This window comes from Amblyomma maculatum, chromosome 9 (assembly GCF_055883805.1).
Source record: "Amblyomma maculatum isolate TAMU_Amacu chromosome 9, ASM5588380v1, whole genome shotgun sequence".
NCBI classification, from domain to species: domain Eukaryota; kingdom Metazoa; phylum Arthropoda; class Arachnida; order Ixodida; family Ixodidae; genus Amblyomma; species Amblyomma maculatum.
In genome coordinates, this window is record NC_139352.1 from 60,138,378 (window position 1) to 60,153,825 (window position 15,448).

The window sequence follows — 15,448 nt, forward strand, 5'->3', positions numbered from 1 at the left end:
AAAAATAGCTTTCAGCGAACGCTTGAGAACGTTCAGAAGCGACTTTATTTTGAGGCACGTGCGTCGTTGGCTCTTCAGCAACGGCTGTGCACTTCGAGCCTTGAGGTCTGTGGCGAACATGTCTTCTTTGGTCGAGCGTTGCTCAACTGTGTTTCAACTGTCCGCGCGTTCATTAAAACGCTCCATCACTTCGCTCAAGAGTGTCTAACTTGTGGTCGGTCCGTGCCATCATCGCTGGAGGTGTGAAAATGTTTGTCCAAAAAAGAAAAAAAAAAAAGGAAACGCGACAGCTAAACGAGCAGCAGCAGGGATCGAGTGCGTATCCTGTAAAGAGCCAAGGCCTTTCAGTTTTGGAGTCTGTTTCTTCCTTCTTTTAAAAGTTTCTGTGAAAGACAACTCGCGAGTCTAATTTATTGACCTCTCACTTTGTATGTAGGTTAGCTCCTCCGTGTCTCTATAGGCACCGCGTATGTCCAGTGCCAGTTAGGCTGCGGTGAATTATGTAACGGCCGGTTGAGCGCCGAGATGCCTGTTTCGCAAAGTGCATTTCCGGGTTTGGGCGAAGCGCGCCCTCCCTTCTTCTTCGCCCTTTCTCTTTTCCTTATTCCTTACGGCGCGGTGTTTACAGAAAACTCCTCGCGTATACGGCGGTGCGGACGACTGTACTTTTAAATTTTATTTCCCTCGCCTTACTTTTCTTCTATTTGCTCCTTTCTGTTCGCGCTCCTCAGCATGCGCGAAACTGCGCGTCGGCGCGTGCGCAATGGCGCGAGAAAGGCTTAGCGCCTGGTACGCCGATGTAACCACGCCGCTCGATGTCTGCGTAGTGGTGTCAGTTCGGTGCAGCGTCTTGTGAGCGTGCGCAGAAGGTGAGTACAGACAATGAGCACCTATCTGATCTTCCACTCAGCACGCACTGCGTCATTTTGTATGACTGACGTGAGACCCGCTGACTGTACAAAATTAATGCTGAGAGTTCCGCCAATAAGGTTAATGGGATCAATATGTGCACAGGCACCGGAATTGTAGGTCTCAGATTTAGAGCTGTACAAAAGCAAAGAAGGGAAGGTGGGGTGGGGGGGGGGGGGGGGGGGGTTATTGTCACAAGCATTGCGCATGCCCGTGGCTGTGGCAAGAACCTAAACAGAAACTATAGCCAGCCCCGCCGGGGTGGCGCAGTGTTCGCTCGAATACTGTTCCCAAGGACGCGGATCCCGGCCTCGGCGGCCGCTTTTCGATGTAGGCGGAAAGCAAGGCGCCCGTGTCAGTGCACGTTAAAGAACCCCAGGTGGTCGAAATTTCCGGAGTCCTCCACTACGGCGTCTCTCATAGCTTGAGTCGCTTTAAGACGTTTGGGACGTTAAACCCCACAAACCAACCAAACCAACCAAGAAACAGCCCGTTTCACTAGCTGTTGCAGTACTACGAAAGGTAAGTGCGACCTGTGCCAATTAGGGAGACGCGCACATGATTGCCACCGTAGTTGACAGCAGTGACCGGCGCGTAGGAATGCAATCACTTGGTGCGCGCCGACTGCTTGTCAAACGTAGTTGTTATTCTCTCTCGCAGAGTAACCGGTGATTTCGCACTGTTGTCGTAGTGGAGGACTGCGGAAATTTAAAGAACCCCAGGTGGTCGAAATTTCCAGAGTCCTCCACTACGGCGTCTCTCATAGCCTGAGTCGCTTTGGGACGTTAAACCCCACAAACCAAACCAAACCATCCCTTAAAACACTGCTGCGACCTTTGTGGGGTTAAAGGTGATAACTACGGGGCAGACCACTTGTTGGGGCAAGGTAGGAGCGACGCGCGGCCGCGTACTGCTGCAGTGTGAGCATCGGACGCGACCTTCTCTTCCGCGAATCTGGCAGCACTCAGCTAGCCTAGGCTTTCGCCGTGCTGCACGCAATTCGAAGTGCGTCGAAGCGAACTCGCGCCGCGCTTTGTTTAGTGCTTTTTCGTCGGAGGCACGTATAACCACGCCGACGAGACCGGACCAGACCAGACCCGACTCGACTAGGCGCGGCGCATTTTCTCTTTATTGCGAAGGAAAGAGAGAGAGAGATAGGAAACGCGCTTGGCAAAGAGATGGCGGGTTGTTTTGTTTATCGTCGGATTGCCGTCTGCTTCAGACATGATTTGTTGGTGGCGGGTGTGTTGTTGCTGCTGCTGCCGCTGTTAAGGCCGCCGTGGTCGTGGTGGTGGCGCATGTCCCCGTCGACGCCAGCAAAGGCAGCTTGAGTCGACTTGATACTCCGAACTTTCACGTCGGGGAAGGGCGTCAGGTGTCGAGTATTGCCTGGGGTCCCTTTCGCAGAGTAACCGGTGATTTAAGCCAGCGTGGACCACCTTGCGACATGGACCTCTTTTTTTTTTTTTTTTATACCTTCTTTCGCTTTAAAAAAAAGTGTTTAAAAAAAAATATTGAGCTTCTGCTCCCTTTTATTTATTTTTAATTGGTTTTAAGCCTGACAGAGCTTTTGCTGGTCCGGGCTCCCTCTCCTTTTTTTTTATTTTTTTTTATTTTTTATTTTTTATTTTTTTTTTTCAGTTCGAGAGGACGAATAAAATGGGGTCCTTGTCGTGACGCTGGGGCTACGTCGACCCGGCCTTCACTTGGTAGCGTGCAGAGACTCGGGGTTGAAGAAGGACTGAATCTTCGAAGTTGGTAAAATATATACAAGCAGGTTTACTGGCACTTTGAGAAAACGTATTTACAAGAATATTTACATGAAAAAAGAAGGGTACATCAGCAAAATGACAAGCGTTAAGAGTTCATAGCGAGAAGCGACTGGATGAGCCGTTTACCCAGGGCCCAGAGCGACATTTCGTGCTCTGCAGCGTCCTTAAAACCCCCTATGTCCAGCCCCTCTCTGAAGATGCTGACCAACCAAATCCAGGGCACGCCCCTCAGGTATCGGCATCCAATCGAACACATCACTGCACTGATGGTCTGAAGCACTGACTGGTCCGGCATTCATTCGTTGGGCGTGATCACTTGTTGGCGGGAAAAGCTTGGGAACGGCGAGGAGAGGAGGTACATTTCTATTCTTCAGCAAAGAAACCACAGGCTGGTTCTGACAAGGGGTTTTACTTCTCAGAAACCCGAGTGCACGTGGCGCCGCATCCGCTCCCAGCATTGTCCGTTTTCGACAATTGCAAATCTTTCCTGCATTCCTGGGAAATCACTTAATGGCTGTATGCGTCATGCTCCTTTCTTGTCCTGCACGTCAGCGGACATGTCACTCTGTCGTCTCCTTTGAAAAGTAGACATTCCTCACTGGACGATAGCCCTTCTCGACTGGAAGGGTGAACAAAAGAAAGCACTTCCTGCTATTTCCCGCAGGGGGACGTTTCTTTGTGTTTTTCCAGACGTTCTCTTGACAGGGTCAATTTGGCATTTGCAGAGTGTCCACAAAGCAAAACAGGCTTACAAAACAGGATTCCTGGAAACAGGCTCACTTAGAGCCATTGGACCATCACCACATATTCACAATACTTTTCCATGCCCACAGGCGAACAATAGAGCGCGCAAATGCGGATGCTTGGTCGTAACAGCCTCCTCCCCCGCCAGAAGAGTCTCGGAGGGCAGCAGTCCCAGCTGCTGCATGAAGAGACGACTTAATGGCCTGCACGTGAACGCTTGAAGCTCGCTGTTGCTTGTCGCGTTGTCTTGATTGTTGTAGGCCAAATTGCTCGAGCTGTCTGAAACTCAACCACATGTCTAAACAAGCACTCGGCTCCCGTCTGAAGAGACCAGGTCAAAAGAAAACTGCCATTGTTGTTCGAGAAAAGCCCACTCTCAAGACGTTCAGGACCCACGTATTCCTAGAAAACCAAACGTGCTGCTTTACATAGTCACACATATACAAGCGCACGAAAAAAAAAAAAAAACTGATTATCAATTTCGATACATGGTGAGGAACATCTCGGACCGCTTAGAAAGAGCGGCTAAGCGCGTCCGCATTCCCATTTAACTTCCCCTTTTTGTATCTTATTTCAAAATTGTACTGCTGTAAAATCAAGCTCCACCTAAGAAGGCGACTGTTCTTCGATGTCGCAGTTTGCAGCCAAGCCAGGGGACAATGGTCCGTCTCTACGGTGAATTTGGCCCCTCCAAGATAGCACTGCAATTTTTGAATGGCCCATACAATGCAAGCGCACTCTTTCTCTGACGCGCAATAAGCTCTCTCTCTAGAACTCAGTTTTCTGCTCAGGTAGAGCACGGGGTGCTCATTACCGTCGTCATCTCTCTGGCAGAGAACAGCACCTAACCCTCGATCACTGGCATCACACTGGACCGTGAATTCTCGGCCATAGTCTGGAGCTCGCAATACCGGACGGCTAATCAGCACAGCCTTCAGGTTTACGAAGGAGGCTTCCTTTTGTTCGTCCCAGACTACATTTGTCGGTTCTGTCTTGCGGAGAGCGTCGGTCAGAGGGCTAGCCAAAGCTGAATAGTTAGGGATGTAGTGATTGTAGTACCCAGTCAGACCTAGGAATGCTCGAATTTCCGTCTTCGTGCTCGGCCGCGGGTAGTCTGCTACCGCAGAAATCTTAATCTCGCTGGGTTTCCTGAAACCTTGACCTACATTGTGACCCAAGTAGTCCACGGTCGCCCTTGCCAGGCAACATTTCTCGGCCTTTACGGTTAGTCCAGCTTGACGCAAAAGGCTCAGTACAGCTCTTAGATGTACCATATGGTCCGCCCATGAGTCGGAAAAAACCGCAATGTCGTCCAAATAAGGCACCGCGAATGTTTCACACCCCTTTAAAACCCTATCCATGAGTCGGGAAAAACAAAATGGAGCATTTTTGAGCCCGAAACTCATCATTGTTGGCTGGTAGCTGCCCGTCGGAGTGACGAAAGCCGCGTATCTGCTGGCGCGCTCAGTGAGCGGTACTTGCCAGTATCCTCGAGTAAGGTCCAGCGTAGTCACATATGCCGCTCTACTGACCTGTTCTACTCTCTCCTCAATATTCGGAATAGGATACACTTGATCCCTGGTGAGAGAATTTAGCTTTCGGTAGTCTACCACAGGCCTAGGGTCTTTACCTGGAGCTTCTACTAAGATCATAGGCGAAGCATAATCGCTTTCCGAGGGTTTTATTACTCCCAATTCCAGCATGCGAGTTACTTCCCTATCCAGAATTTCTCTTTGCCTTGGAGAAAATCGGTAGCACCTTGATCGCACTGGCACGTCTGAAGTCAGCTCAATATCGTGCTCAGTCAAATCAGTCCTGCCTGGCCTGTCCACGAAGCAGGCCTCAAACTCTGTTATTATTTCGCCCAGATCGGACAGCTGGGATTTCTTTAGTTCTCCTCTCTGCTCCGTCTTTTTGAGAAGCTCCTGAGCGTTGCTTCCTTTTCCGCTGAGGCAAATCAAGTTGTCCCCCATCTCCTCGGGAAGGTTTAAAGTTAGATTTACCACGGCTTCCCTCTGCACATAAGGCTTCATAAGATTGCAATGATAAATGCGCACTTCTTTACGCCTACCGGGAATTTTCACTGCGTAGTTAGTGTTAGAAAGCTTTGCAACGACTTCAGCCGGTCCTTCCCACTGTACTTCGAGCTTATTCTGCCTTGAACTTCTCAGCAACATCACCTGGTCCCCGATACAAAACGTCCTTTGACGGGCTGTCTTATCATAGTACACCTTGGAACGAGCCTGGGCTGACTTCATGCTGGCCTCAACGAGTTCCTTAGTGTTATGTAAGCGATTCAAGAGGTTCAGAATGAATTCTACTACTGTTGGGTCTTCTCCGCGCCCCTCCCAGGCTTCGCGCACCATTCGCAAAGGTGAGCGCAGTGACCTTCCGTACACCAACTCGGCTGGGCTAAATCCAGTGGATTCGTGCGGCACTGACCGCAAAGCGAAAAGCGCTGCAGGCAGGCAGGTATCCCATTCGCGCTTGTTTTCATAGCACAGTCCCCTCAGGACTCGTTTGAGAACAGAGTGCCATCTTTCTACGCTGTTGCTCTGCGGATGATGGATCGAGCTATGCACTACCTTAATGCCGCATCGCTCGAGAAATGAGGTGGTGAGGACACTCGTGAAAACGCTACCCTGATCACTTTGGACCTCGGAAGGGAATCCAACTCGTGCAAACACTGACAGCAGCGAATCCACTACACTCTCGGACGTCACCTCGCGCAGCGGAACAGCCTCTGGAAACTTTGTGGCTGGGCATAACATAGTGAGGATATAACGGTACCCTGACTCTGTCACAGGAAGTGGCCCAACTACATCTATTACTAACCGGTGAAACGGCTCGGTAATGATTGGTACTAACACCATCGGCGCTTTCCACTTATCTTGCGCCTTTCCAACCCGCTGGCACGTGTCGCATGACCGTACAAAAGTTTCCGTGTCCTTAAAACATCCAGGCCAATAGTATTCTTGCAACAGCCTCTGCTTTGTTTTCTTTATTCCAAGGTGACATGACCACGAGCTGCCATGGGAAAGTCGCAGTAAGTCTCCGCGGTACTTTTGGGGAACGACTAATTGGTCCCGCTCTACTCCGCGCTTATCCTTGAATAAGCGATACAGCACTCCCTTTCTCATCTCGAAAGAAATATTGTTTGCTGTCTTAGTGGCGCGGTGGCGCTCCCTTATCTCCTGTATCTTGGGATCATTGGCTTGCTCTATAGCTAAGTCCTCTCGGGTTCCACTTAAAAGTCTCGTGAGATTACTAGACACTGGCGGCAAGAGGTTACTCTCAAGAACGTCCTCATTCCGCGTCTTATCAAGCTCACTTTCAAGTTGACATATCTGAGATGCCTCGCTCTCAAAGTTTTCTGACCTGCTATCTTCCGCATTTACCACTGTTTTAACTGCCGTTTCCTCCGCTGTGGATTTTTCTGGAATGAGCAGTGTAGCTAGTTCTCGCGCCTTTGAACGTGTTAAGGCTTGCACAACTCTGTCTCCGAAAAGGATGCCCCTCTTTCGCAGCAGCATGTCCGATTTGTTGGAGAACAAATACGGATAGCACTTAGGAAGCTTTCCTGAAACGGCAGCCTCGGTTGTTAATTCGCCGAAAGGGCCCTCGATGACCACGTTCGCGATCGGCAAGCACACACTCTGTTCCTCAACTACCTGTCGGATCCATGCACACTGTCCTGTATAGTCGGAAGGCGATACATACGCCGGATGGACAACATCCATCGTTGCGGCCGAATCGCGCAGTACCTTGCAAGGCTTCCCGTTGACTACTAGGTCATGCAGGTAGGGTTCTAAAAGCTGCATATTTTCATCGCAGTCCCTGACATACGAGAAAGCAATCTTTTCTTTCCGGCAGTTGACGGCAATGTGACCCTGCTCATTACACCTAAAGCATGTGAGCGGCTTCCTAGCCTCAAGCTTATTCTTTGTGTTCTGCACGTTGGTCACTTCCCCACTTTTCTCACTGCCGTCCTTTCTAGGGAATTTGCCTGAAGAAACCTTCATTTCTTCGTTTCCAACTCTAGCAAAGTGCCTTTCCTGACGGTTTTTCACACTGAACTTGGGATTGCGGGGCCTATCCACTGCTGGGTTGCTGAATTGTCGGCGCGAAGCATACTCCTCAATAAGTTCGGCAGCTTCAGTTGCCGACTTAATTTCGCCTCGGTCCTGTAACCAATTTCTTTCTTTTTCTGGGAGGCAGCTATAAAACTGCTCCAAAAGAATTCGCTCGACTACAGCGTCCCTATCACTGTAGGAATCAGTGCTCTTTAGCCACTCGCCCAAATTAACTCTTAAATTGTACAGGAATTCAGGGTAACTCTCGTCCCTGGACTTAGTAGCTTTCCGAAAACGTTGTCTGAACGCCTCGGCGCTAAGCCTATACTTTCTCAGAAGGCAAGCTTTGACCTTCTCGTAGTTGTCCGCGTCCTCCTTGCTTAGCCGCGCGACAACCTCCGCTGCCTCGCAGGGCAGAACCGTCAATAATCTCTGAGACCAAGTGTCTCGCTGGAAGGACAGTTTTTCGCAGGTTCGCTCAAAGTTAGCCAGATACAGACCGATATCCCCTGATATCACATATGGCTGCATGTACTTTGACATCTTGAAATCTGCCTCCTTGTTGAGAAGAGGTACCGCTAGCTGGGGACAATTGCCCGACCTCTTGCTCAACTCTAGTTCTAATTTCCGGAGCTCAATTTCTTGGTCCAGCTTTTTTGCTTCTCTTTCACGCTTCTTTTCCTCTTTTTCCCACTCACGTTCGCGCTCCCTTTCCTCTTTTTCCCTCTCAAGTTCACGCTCACGCCTCTTTTCCTCTTTTTCCCGCTCTTTCTGCTGTCTGAGCTGCTCCTTTTTTTGACCGATGAGGTTCCATGCTTCACTGAGCTCCTCATCATCGGTTCCCAGATCAGTGATTGCCTTTATAATCAAGGGTTTTCGTGCCAAACCACTTGTATCAATTCCCAATTCCTCACACAATTGCAACAGTTCCGGTTTCTGCAGCTTTTGTAGGTCCATGATCGCTCCGAGTGTCGGCTACTTCCAAAACAACAGTGCAAACTACCAAACCTAAAGGCGTTTCAACACTTTTTACCAGTTCTAAAATCTAACCCTGTTCTAGAACCTGGTCCACATCAGAAGAAAAGCCAAGCACTCACCCACACATGCGATCGATGTTCCGAGCTGCTTTCTTGTTGGCCGATTGTTGCTCCTGCTTGTTGCTTGAGATGCCACCTCCGATCACTAGATGTTGTGGCTTGCAGATTCTGATCCACCTCCAATCACCAGATGTTGTGGCTTGTAGATTCAGATCCCACCTCCAGTCATCAGATGTTGTGGCTTGGGATTCAGATCCCAACGCTGGTCACCAGTTGTCGTGACGCTGGGGCTACGTCGACCCGGCCTTCACTTGGTAGCGTGCAGAGACTCGGGGTTGAAGAAGGACTGAATCTTCGAAGTTGGTAAAATATATACAAGCAGGTTTACTGGCACTTTGAGAAAACGTATTTACAAGAATATTTACATGAAAAAGAAGGGTACATCAGCAAAATGACAAGCGTTAAGAGTTCATAGCGAGAAGCGACTGGATGAGCCGTTTACCCAGGGCCCAGAGCGACATTTCGTGCTCTGCAGCGTCCTTAAAACCCCCTATGTCCAGCCCCTCTCTGAAGATGCTGACCAACCAAATCCAGGGCACGCCCCTCAGGTATCGGCATCCAATCGAACACATCACTGCACTGATGGTCTGAAGCACTGACTGGTCCGGCATTCATTCGTTGGGCGTGATCACTTGTTGGCGGGAAAAGCTTGGGAACGGCGAGGAGAGGAGGTACATTTCTATTCTTCAGCAAAGAAACCACAGGCTGGTTCTGACAAGGGGTTTTACTTCTCAGAAACCCGAGTGCACGTGGCGCCGCATCCGCTCCCAGCATTGTCCGTTTTCGACAATTGCAAATCTTTCCTGCATTCCTGGGAAATCACTTAATGGCTGTATGCGTCATGCTCCTTTCTTGTCCTGCACGTCAGCGGACATGTCACTCTGTCGTCTCCTTTGAAAAGTAGACATTCCTCACTGGACGATAGCCCTTCTCGACTGGAAGGGTGAACAAAAGAAAGCACTTCCTGCTATTTCCCGCAGGGGGACGTTTCTTTGTGTTTTTCCAGACGTTCTCTTGACAGGGTCAATTTGGCATTTGCAGGTTGTCCACAAAGCAAAACAGGCTTACAAAACAGGATTCCTGGAAACAGGCTCACTTAGAGCCATTGGACCATCACCACATCTTCACAATACTTTTCCATGCCCACAGGCGAACAATAGAGCGCGCAAATGCGGATGCTTGGTCGTAACAGTCCTAAACATGGTTCCTTGAATTGCGCGCTCATCTTTCTTAGCGTTTACGCAGGGCTTTAGGCTCACAACGTCAGCCCCAAATCTTTACTCTTTCTGCCGGTGGTTCTGACTCATTTAAGCGTGCTGACGTAATAGATGGAATCGTCGATTGATAGTTGAGGAATATATTTTGTTTTCTTGTTTTACTATTTCTTTTTTGAGTCTGGTTTCTGTTGGCTCACGTTCATGCTGGCGCATATGTTCAGTCCGACCCAAGTGCAGGTATAGCGCCAAAAGAAAAAAGTGCTTTAGATTGATGCCCACCTGAGCTCAAATCGTGGATACAAAAAGAATTAAAAAAGAACAGATACAGCTTTGTAAAGCCGTCATAGCTGCTGATTAAAGCTTCCCGTGTTCGTTGGCTTTAATCCGGAACAGCATCCATACTGGAAAAGTCGCTCCAAAATTTGAGCGAACCAAAACTACCAGCAAATGGTTAGGTAAAATATAGCTCAGAGCCAATTCCTCAGGGCAGTCGATGCATTGTGTGAAACGGTTCAATCCACGTCTGGAGGTATAGTGAACTAGAATTCTAGTTCACTATATCTGGAGGGGAGTTTCCTTTAAACGCTGCATTCCACAAAAGGGGACTGCCTGGCTGCATCTCACGGGATCTGTTCTTTCGAGCACTGCACCCTGCACGTGGAGTTTCTCGGTTCCACCTGGGATGATTTCCATCAGTGCTTTATTACACTTTTTGCGGATCGTCGTAACGCATATTACATTCTATCCTATGGGATCCTACTTAAAACGCTCTTTCACCTCAAGGTGTCTCGGGCATATCTTGTACTAATCGCGTACGTGTTGCACATTTCGTTGATTTGTCCGACTCGTGCCTCTCTCCCCCTCTGTGCAGGGTGTACATGGTCACCGCCAAGCGGGCCCCGGTGGTGGTCTTCTCGGCGCTCTCCTACAATCGCCGAAGCCTAAGGAGCGTCGCAAAGTATGTCATTTCCTTTTGGACGTCTTTGTATAGATAATCTAAGCCACTATTTAAAACCAGTGGAAACGGAAGATTTTTTTTTTTTTGTCTGCCGTATGGCTGCTTGCGAGTTTTTCTTTTTTTTTTTTTTTTCCTGCGAGACGTATCTAATTTATCGCAAGTGCTGGTGTGCGTTTTAGCGCAACCTTTTTATTGAGTAAAAAAAAAAAAAAAGGCTTCGAGATGTGGCATGGTTCGCCTGACATATCTTTGACAGCATTAAATACAGCTGATTAAATCTCGTGGCACAGGTCTAATATGCGTTTTGCGATCATAGTGTGTGTGTGTGTGGTTGGGGGGGGGGGGGGGGGGGGTATTAAAAAGCTATCGCTGCAACACTCACAGCTTTCGCTCTATCACTACCTTTTTTTTTTATTATTTGCCGTCCTCTATCACTTTATCATCGGCTGAGGCGGTGTCGGCTTGTTAGTCACTGCTGACGTTAAGAACCGATTAGAAAGATGAGAATCGTTATAATCTTTCGGATTGCCTTTCGCCCCGGCATCATACTTTTGGCTGATTGAGTTTTCACTTTTAGTGTGTGCGTAAATCGGTCCATCCAAATTTGAGGGCCTGCCGTCATCCTTTTTACTTCCTCCTTTTAATATTCCATGTTGAGTTGTGCAGAAGTCAGTGAGCGTTGTGTTCGAAAAAAAAAAAAAAAATGACCCACGGGGGCTATCGCATTGTTTATACGTGTACGAGGATGTCTGTTTCTTTAGCGAGCGTACGGGACTATCTGGATGTTTCTACAGCGAGGTATAGGAAAGCCGCAATTAGTTTCCATTTACTAGTCGGTGTTAGTTCCTGTTTTGTAAGCCGTTGATTGCATAGTCATGTAATAACGTCAAGAGGATCGTGCTTGATGTTGACAGTGCCTATGTCATTAGCTTTTTTTTCTGCTAGTTTCTCTTTTTATTAACCACGCATACACACGCATACACACACATAACTAGCTGACAGAGCCCATGCCTTGTGTATTTTATTTTGGTTGTCTGATACTTCCTTTCTTTTGGAATCGTTTTCTCACACGTTATGCAACTTTTGCCTGCAGCTGTCCTGCTTTTTTTTTTCTTTCTTTCTTTTCCCCAACGATATTGAAACCACCAGGACCGCTTACATCATTTTGTAATTACGTACGAGGATAGCCAAGCTCCTTAATTATAATTCGCTTTCTCCGGAGCAGCCCATCCTGCTCCTGACAGGGAAAGTGGCAAGCGGCCGGGGATTAGATCGGCGAGCTATTAACGCGTCGACTATTAGGCAAGATTATGGCGCCCGCGGGCGCGACGTAATGAGAGCTTGCTATTAAAGGTCGACGCCGATAGATGGTAGGCAGCAGCACCCTTTAAAAAAAAAAAAAAAAGAAAGGAAGCTGTGCCGCGGGGGTGTGTGACTGCTAGAAGGAACAGCCCGTGACGGAACTCGCGGTCGTTAACCGACCGACGTACGCGATCGTCTGTGACGCATGACGTCGCGTGGGTGTACGGCCGGTACGGCGCCTGTCAACGGAAGTCTCCGACTGCGCGGATTACGGGCCTGATTTTTATGCCTGCAAGTCACGGTCGTTGGGTTTTGCATAGCACTAATTATTATTGGGCCGTCACCTTCAAACCTTGTTTTGACAGTAGTTTTCTGTGGAATATGTACTACGTCCTAGTCACGCAGCGCATTGCTTGAATTTACTTATCCTTAAAAAAAAAGAAAAAAAAAGGGAGTGGGGGGAGGGGGGGATATATATGTATATTTTTTTTAACAGAAAATTTCTCTTTCGAGGAAAGCGCGGACACCACTCCCTTTCTTAAATCTGCCCCTGACTGCCTCCTTATTGGTCAGCTGGGTAATAGTTCTTAGCTGTCTCGAAATCAGCGAAGCAATGTTTTCGTATGTAAGCAATGTTTTCGTATGTGTGTCATCAGAAGTCAATTAATTGGCACTTGTCTTTTGTCCAAAATAAAGCATGCGTAGGCGCGGAGCATGTATAACTCGGTAGGTCATAGCGGATTTTCGCCAGTCTCTTGTTTGGTAAATCGGCGGCAGTAGAAGGTGGAGATGTGTGGCTTTTCACAAAGCCCTCAATGTGGCACGCTTTCTTGCGGAAGGTGCAAACGCCGCACGGAAAATCCGTTCTAGGTTTTATTTAGACGCTAGTAGGCGCCGCGACGTTCACAAGGTGCCCCATATGTAGCGTACGAAACCACGGCTGGTAAAGCCCCTTGTTGCGTTGAACTAGGCTTGCGCGCCGCCACTGCTCGCTCGAGTCTGGCCGTGACGAAATAAAACACAACGGCTCTCGGTTGCAAGCAGGTAGATAGGTTTTTGGCTTTCCGGTTAGACCGGTGGGGCGGGGAAGGAAACAGATTACATTCCCCACACTATGTTAGACTTCAGGGTCCACGCAAGACGTGCTGCAGCAGTTCAAAATGGAAGTTATTGACTCACCCAGCAAACGCAATAGTAGAGCCGTGCCTTGGATCTCAAGGGAGCCTTTGATAATGTGAAGTACTCCAAGATACTGGATAACCTGCGGAAGACGCAGTGTGGAAAAAGGACTTTTAAATGCGTTAAAGACTTTGTACACAACAGACAAGCCCATATAAGGATTGGCAATGTGAGGTCCCAACCAATCTCTATGGGCACTAGAGGTAAGGAGCATTCCTCTCTCTTCTGTTCTTCAACATTGCCCTTTTGCATTTGCCAGAACAATTTGATACCATTGAGGGAATTCGGTACACCCTATATGCAGACGACATCACTATACGGGTGACAAGAGGCAATCCCCCCCCCCCCCCTCAAAAAAAGGACAGCCATGGCTGATTTTTTTTTAGGGGGGCATGGGCATTTGAAAACGACTATGCGCTTATATAAGCTCTAGTCTCGTCTAGCTGTAGTCTCATTAAAATGCGACTACAGCTTACTAGTAAGCCATCCAGATGGCTTCACAGTGAAATGATGCAAGGGGTGAAGCATCCGGTAACAACGAGAGAGTGATCCCGGCTCGGCAATACGTCGTCATCGTTAACGGAGCGGAAATGTTCCAATCTTTTCCTCACTAAAAACAACGCAGATTAGGACTAAAAAGAGCAAAAAAAGAAAAGGTGTTGTTCGTACCTTGTGCTGAGAAATTCTAATCAACATTTTTATGACGTAAAAGTGTGAATCTTTATGCCTCGTTCAACAGTTACATTTTCAAAGTCATGCGGCTTCGATCATAAGTTTTCTCAGGGTAAACTTATTGCCAGCAATTAAAAAAAAATATGCATCAACAAGTTTACTTTAAATTTACCCCCAATACCGCTGCAACATGCCCCCATCGTCACCAGGACCACTATGACCATGAGAAAAAAGAAACCTAAACGCTCAGACACTGGTTTATTTTTCAGTATTTGAATTATTTACCATTGGTTTTCTTGCTGATTATGTGATGGGATATGAGTAAGCGCCATTACATGTGCATATCCAGTAGTTCACAAAGCGTTAAAGCTTTAAGTCTCATTGCTGCCCCCCCTTGCAGGCGTTGTAGCAAACAACGTGTGGCCGTCCGTGGCCGTCCTTGCGCTGGAGACGGAGACACGGCGTGCAGTTGATAGTCTGTCAGAAGAGCTTGTAGGGGCAGCGACCATTCTTCTTTTCACCCCTGGAGTTCTCTAGACAAAAGAAAGCGGAAGACTGACAGCTTGTCATTGATATGTTGACACTTCCCTTGTTGCTGCTGCCTTCAGGGTAGCAGACAACTGTGTGTATCATTGGATAAGTTACTACAAGGTTCACGACCTTTCTTTCTTTGGGCTGGGAATTTCAAAATAGCAGTTAGCCATGCACCCACCCAGCTGTCGCTCCTCTCTGACTGTTGTTTGCGATGAAGACTCACTTCTACCAGCCCTTCCGTTTTGTGATAAAGCGGTCCATAGGTCTCCAAGCATTGCCCATCTTATTGTTTATGAGTAGCAGCTTCTTGTCTCCTTCTGTTCACTGTGTGGCGTGATGGTCACGAGTTCTGTGGCATTGTGGGTCACTACATGAGTCAGTCTGAGCATTTGTTTTGCTTTGTTTTGTGCCGCCATCACTTGCAGGCCTGAGACAAAAGCAGACTCCTCACGGCGCCGTCACACATCTGGAAACCGTCAGCTGCTGCCCCTCAATGATGGCAGTGACGCCATGGACATGCTGTCTCTGCTCGGCATTCATCGACCCGAAGAAGGACAGGTAGTGTGGCGGACACGTGCTCTGACAGACACAATGCATACAAGCAAGCGAGAAGCGATTGTATTGAGCATGTGTGGGCTGGTGTCAGCTACTGTACGCTGTGACCCATTTTCGTTGTATGTACACGCAGTGTACATGTTTGTAAATAGGGCCTGAAACTGCCCACATTTCTTATTCTGAATGACGTTAAATACCCGCCTTATGCACCGTCATAAGGCCTGTAGACGAGATTGACATAAACACTTGTGTGAAGCATAGGCTTCATGCATGTGTTTATGTCTATTGTCGATTGAGAGCTGCTTTGCTGTGACAGCTGGTTAATGTGTAGGCTTTACATTTATTTTATTATATTTTGACTGCATTTTGATGTCCTTAAATTTTGTGATTAAGAGCTGCTTGCAAGATGTGACAGCTGGCAAGCATGCTACAAGCT

General features: G+C 48.2%; 1 protein-coding gene across 1 annotated transcript in view; it reads left to right on the forward strand.

The window, feature by feature from the left end:
* LOC146179151 (uncharacterized) overlaps nt 1–15,448 on the forward strand; it is a 134,791-nt gene that overhangs the window by 104,612 nt on the left and 14,731 nt on the right. Inside the window, exons 4-5 of the mRNA XM_084578833.1 lie at nt 10,684–10,770; nt 14,883–15,015. Coding sequence (XP_084434959.1) covers nt 10,684–10,770; nt 14,883–15,015 — 220 coding nt within the window. The remainder of the gene's footprint in view (nt 1–10,683; nt 10,771–14,882; nt 15,016–15,448) is intronic.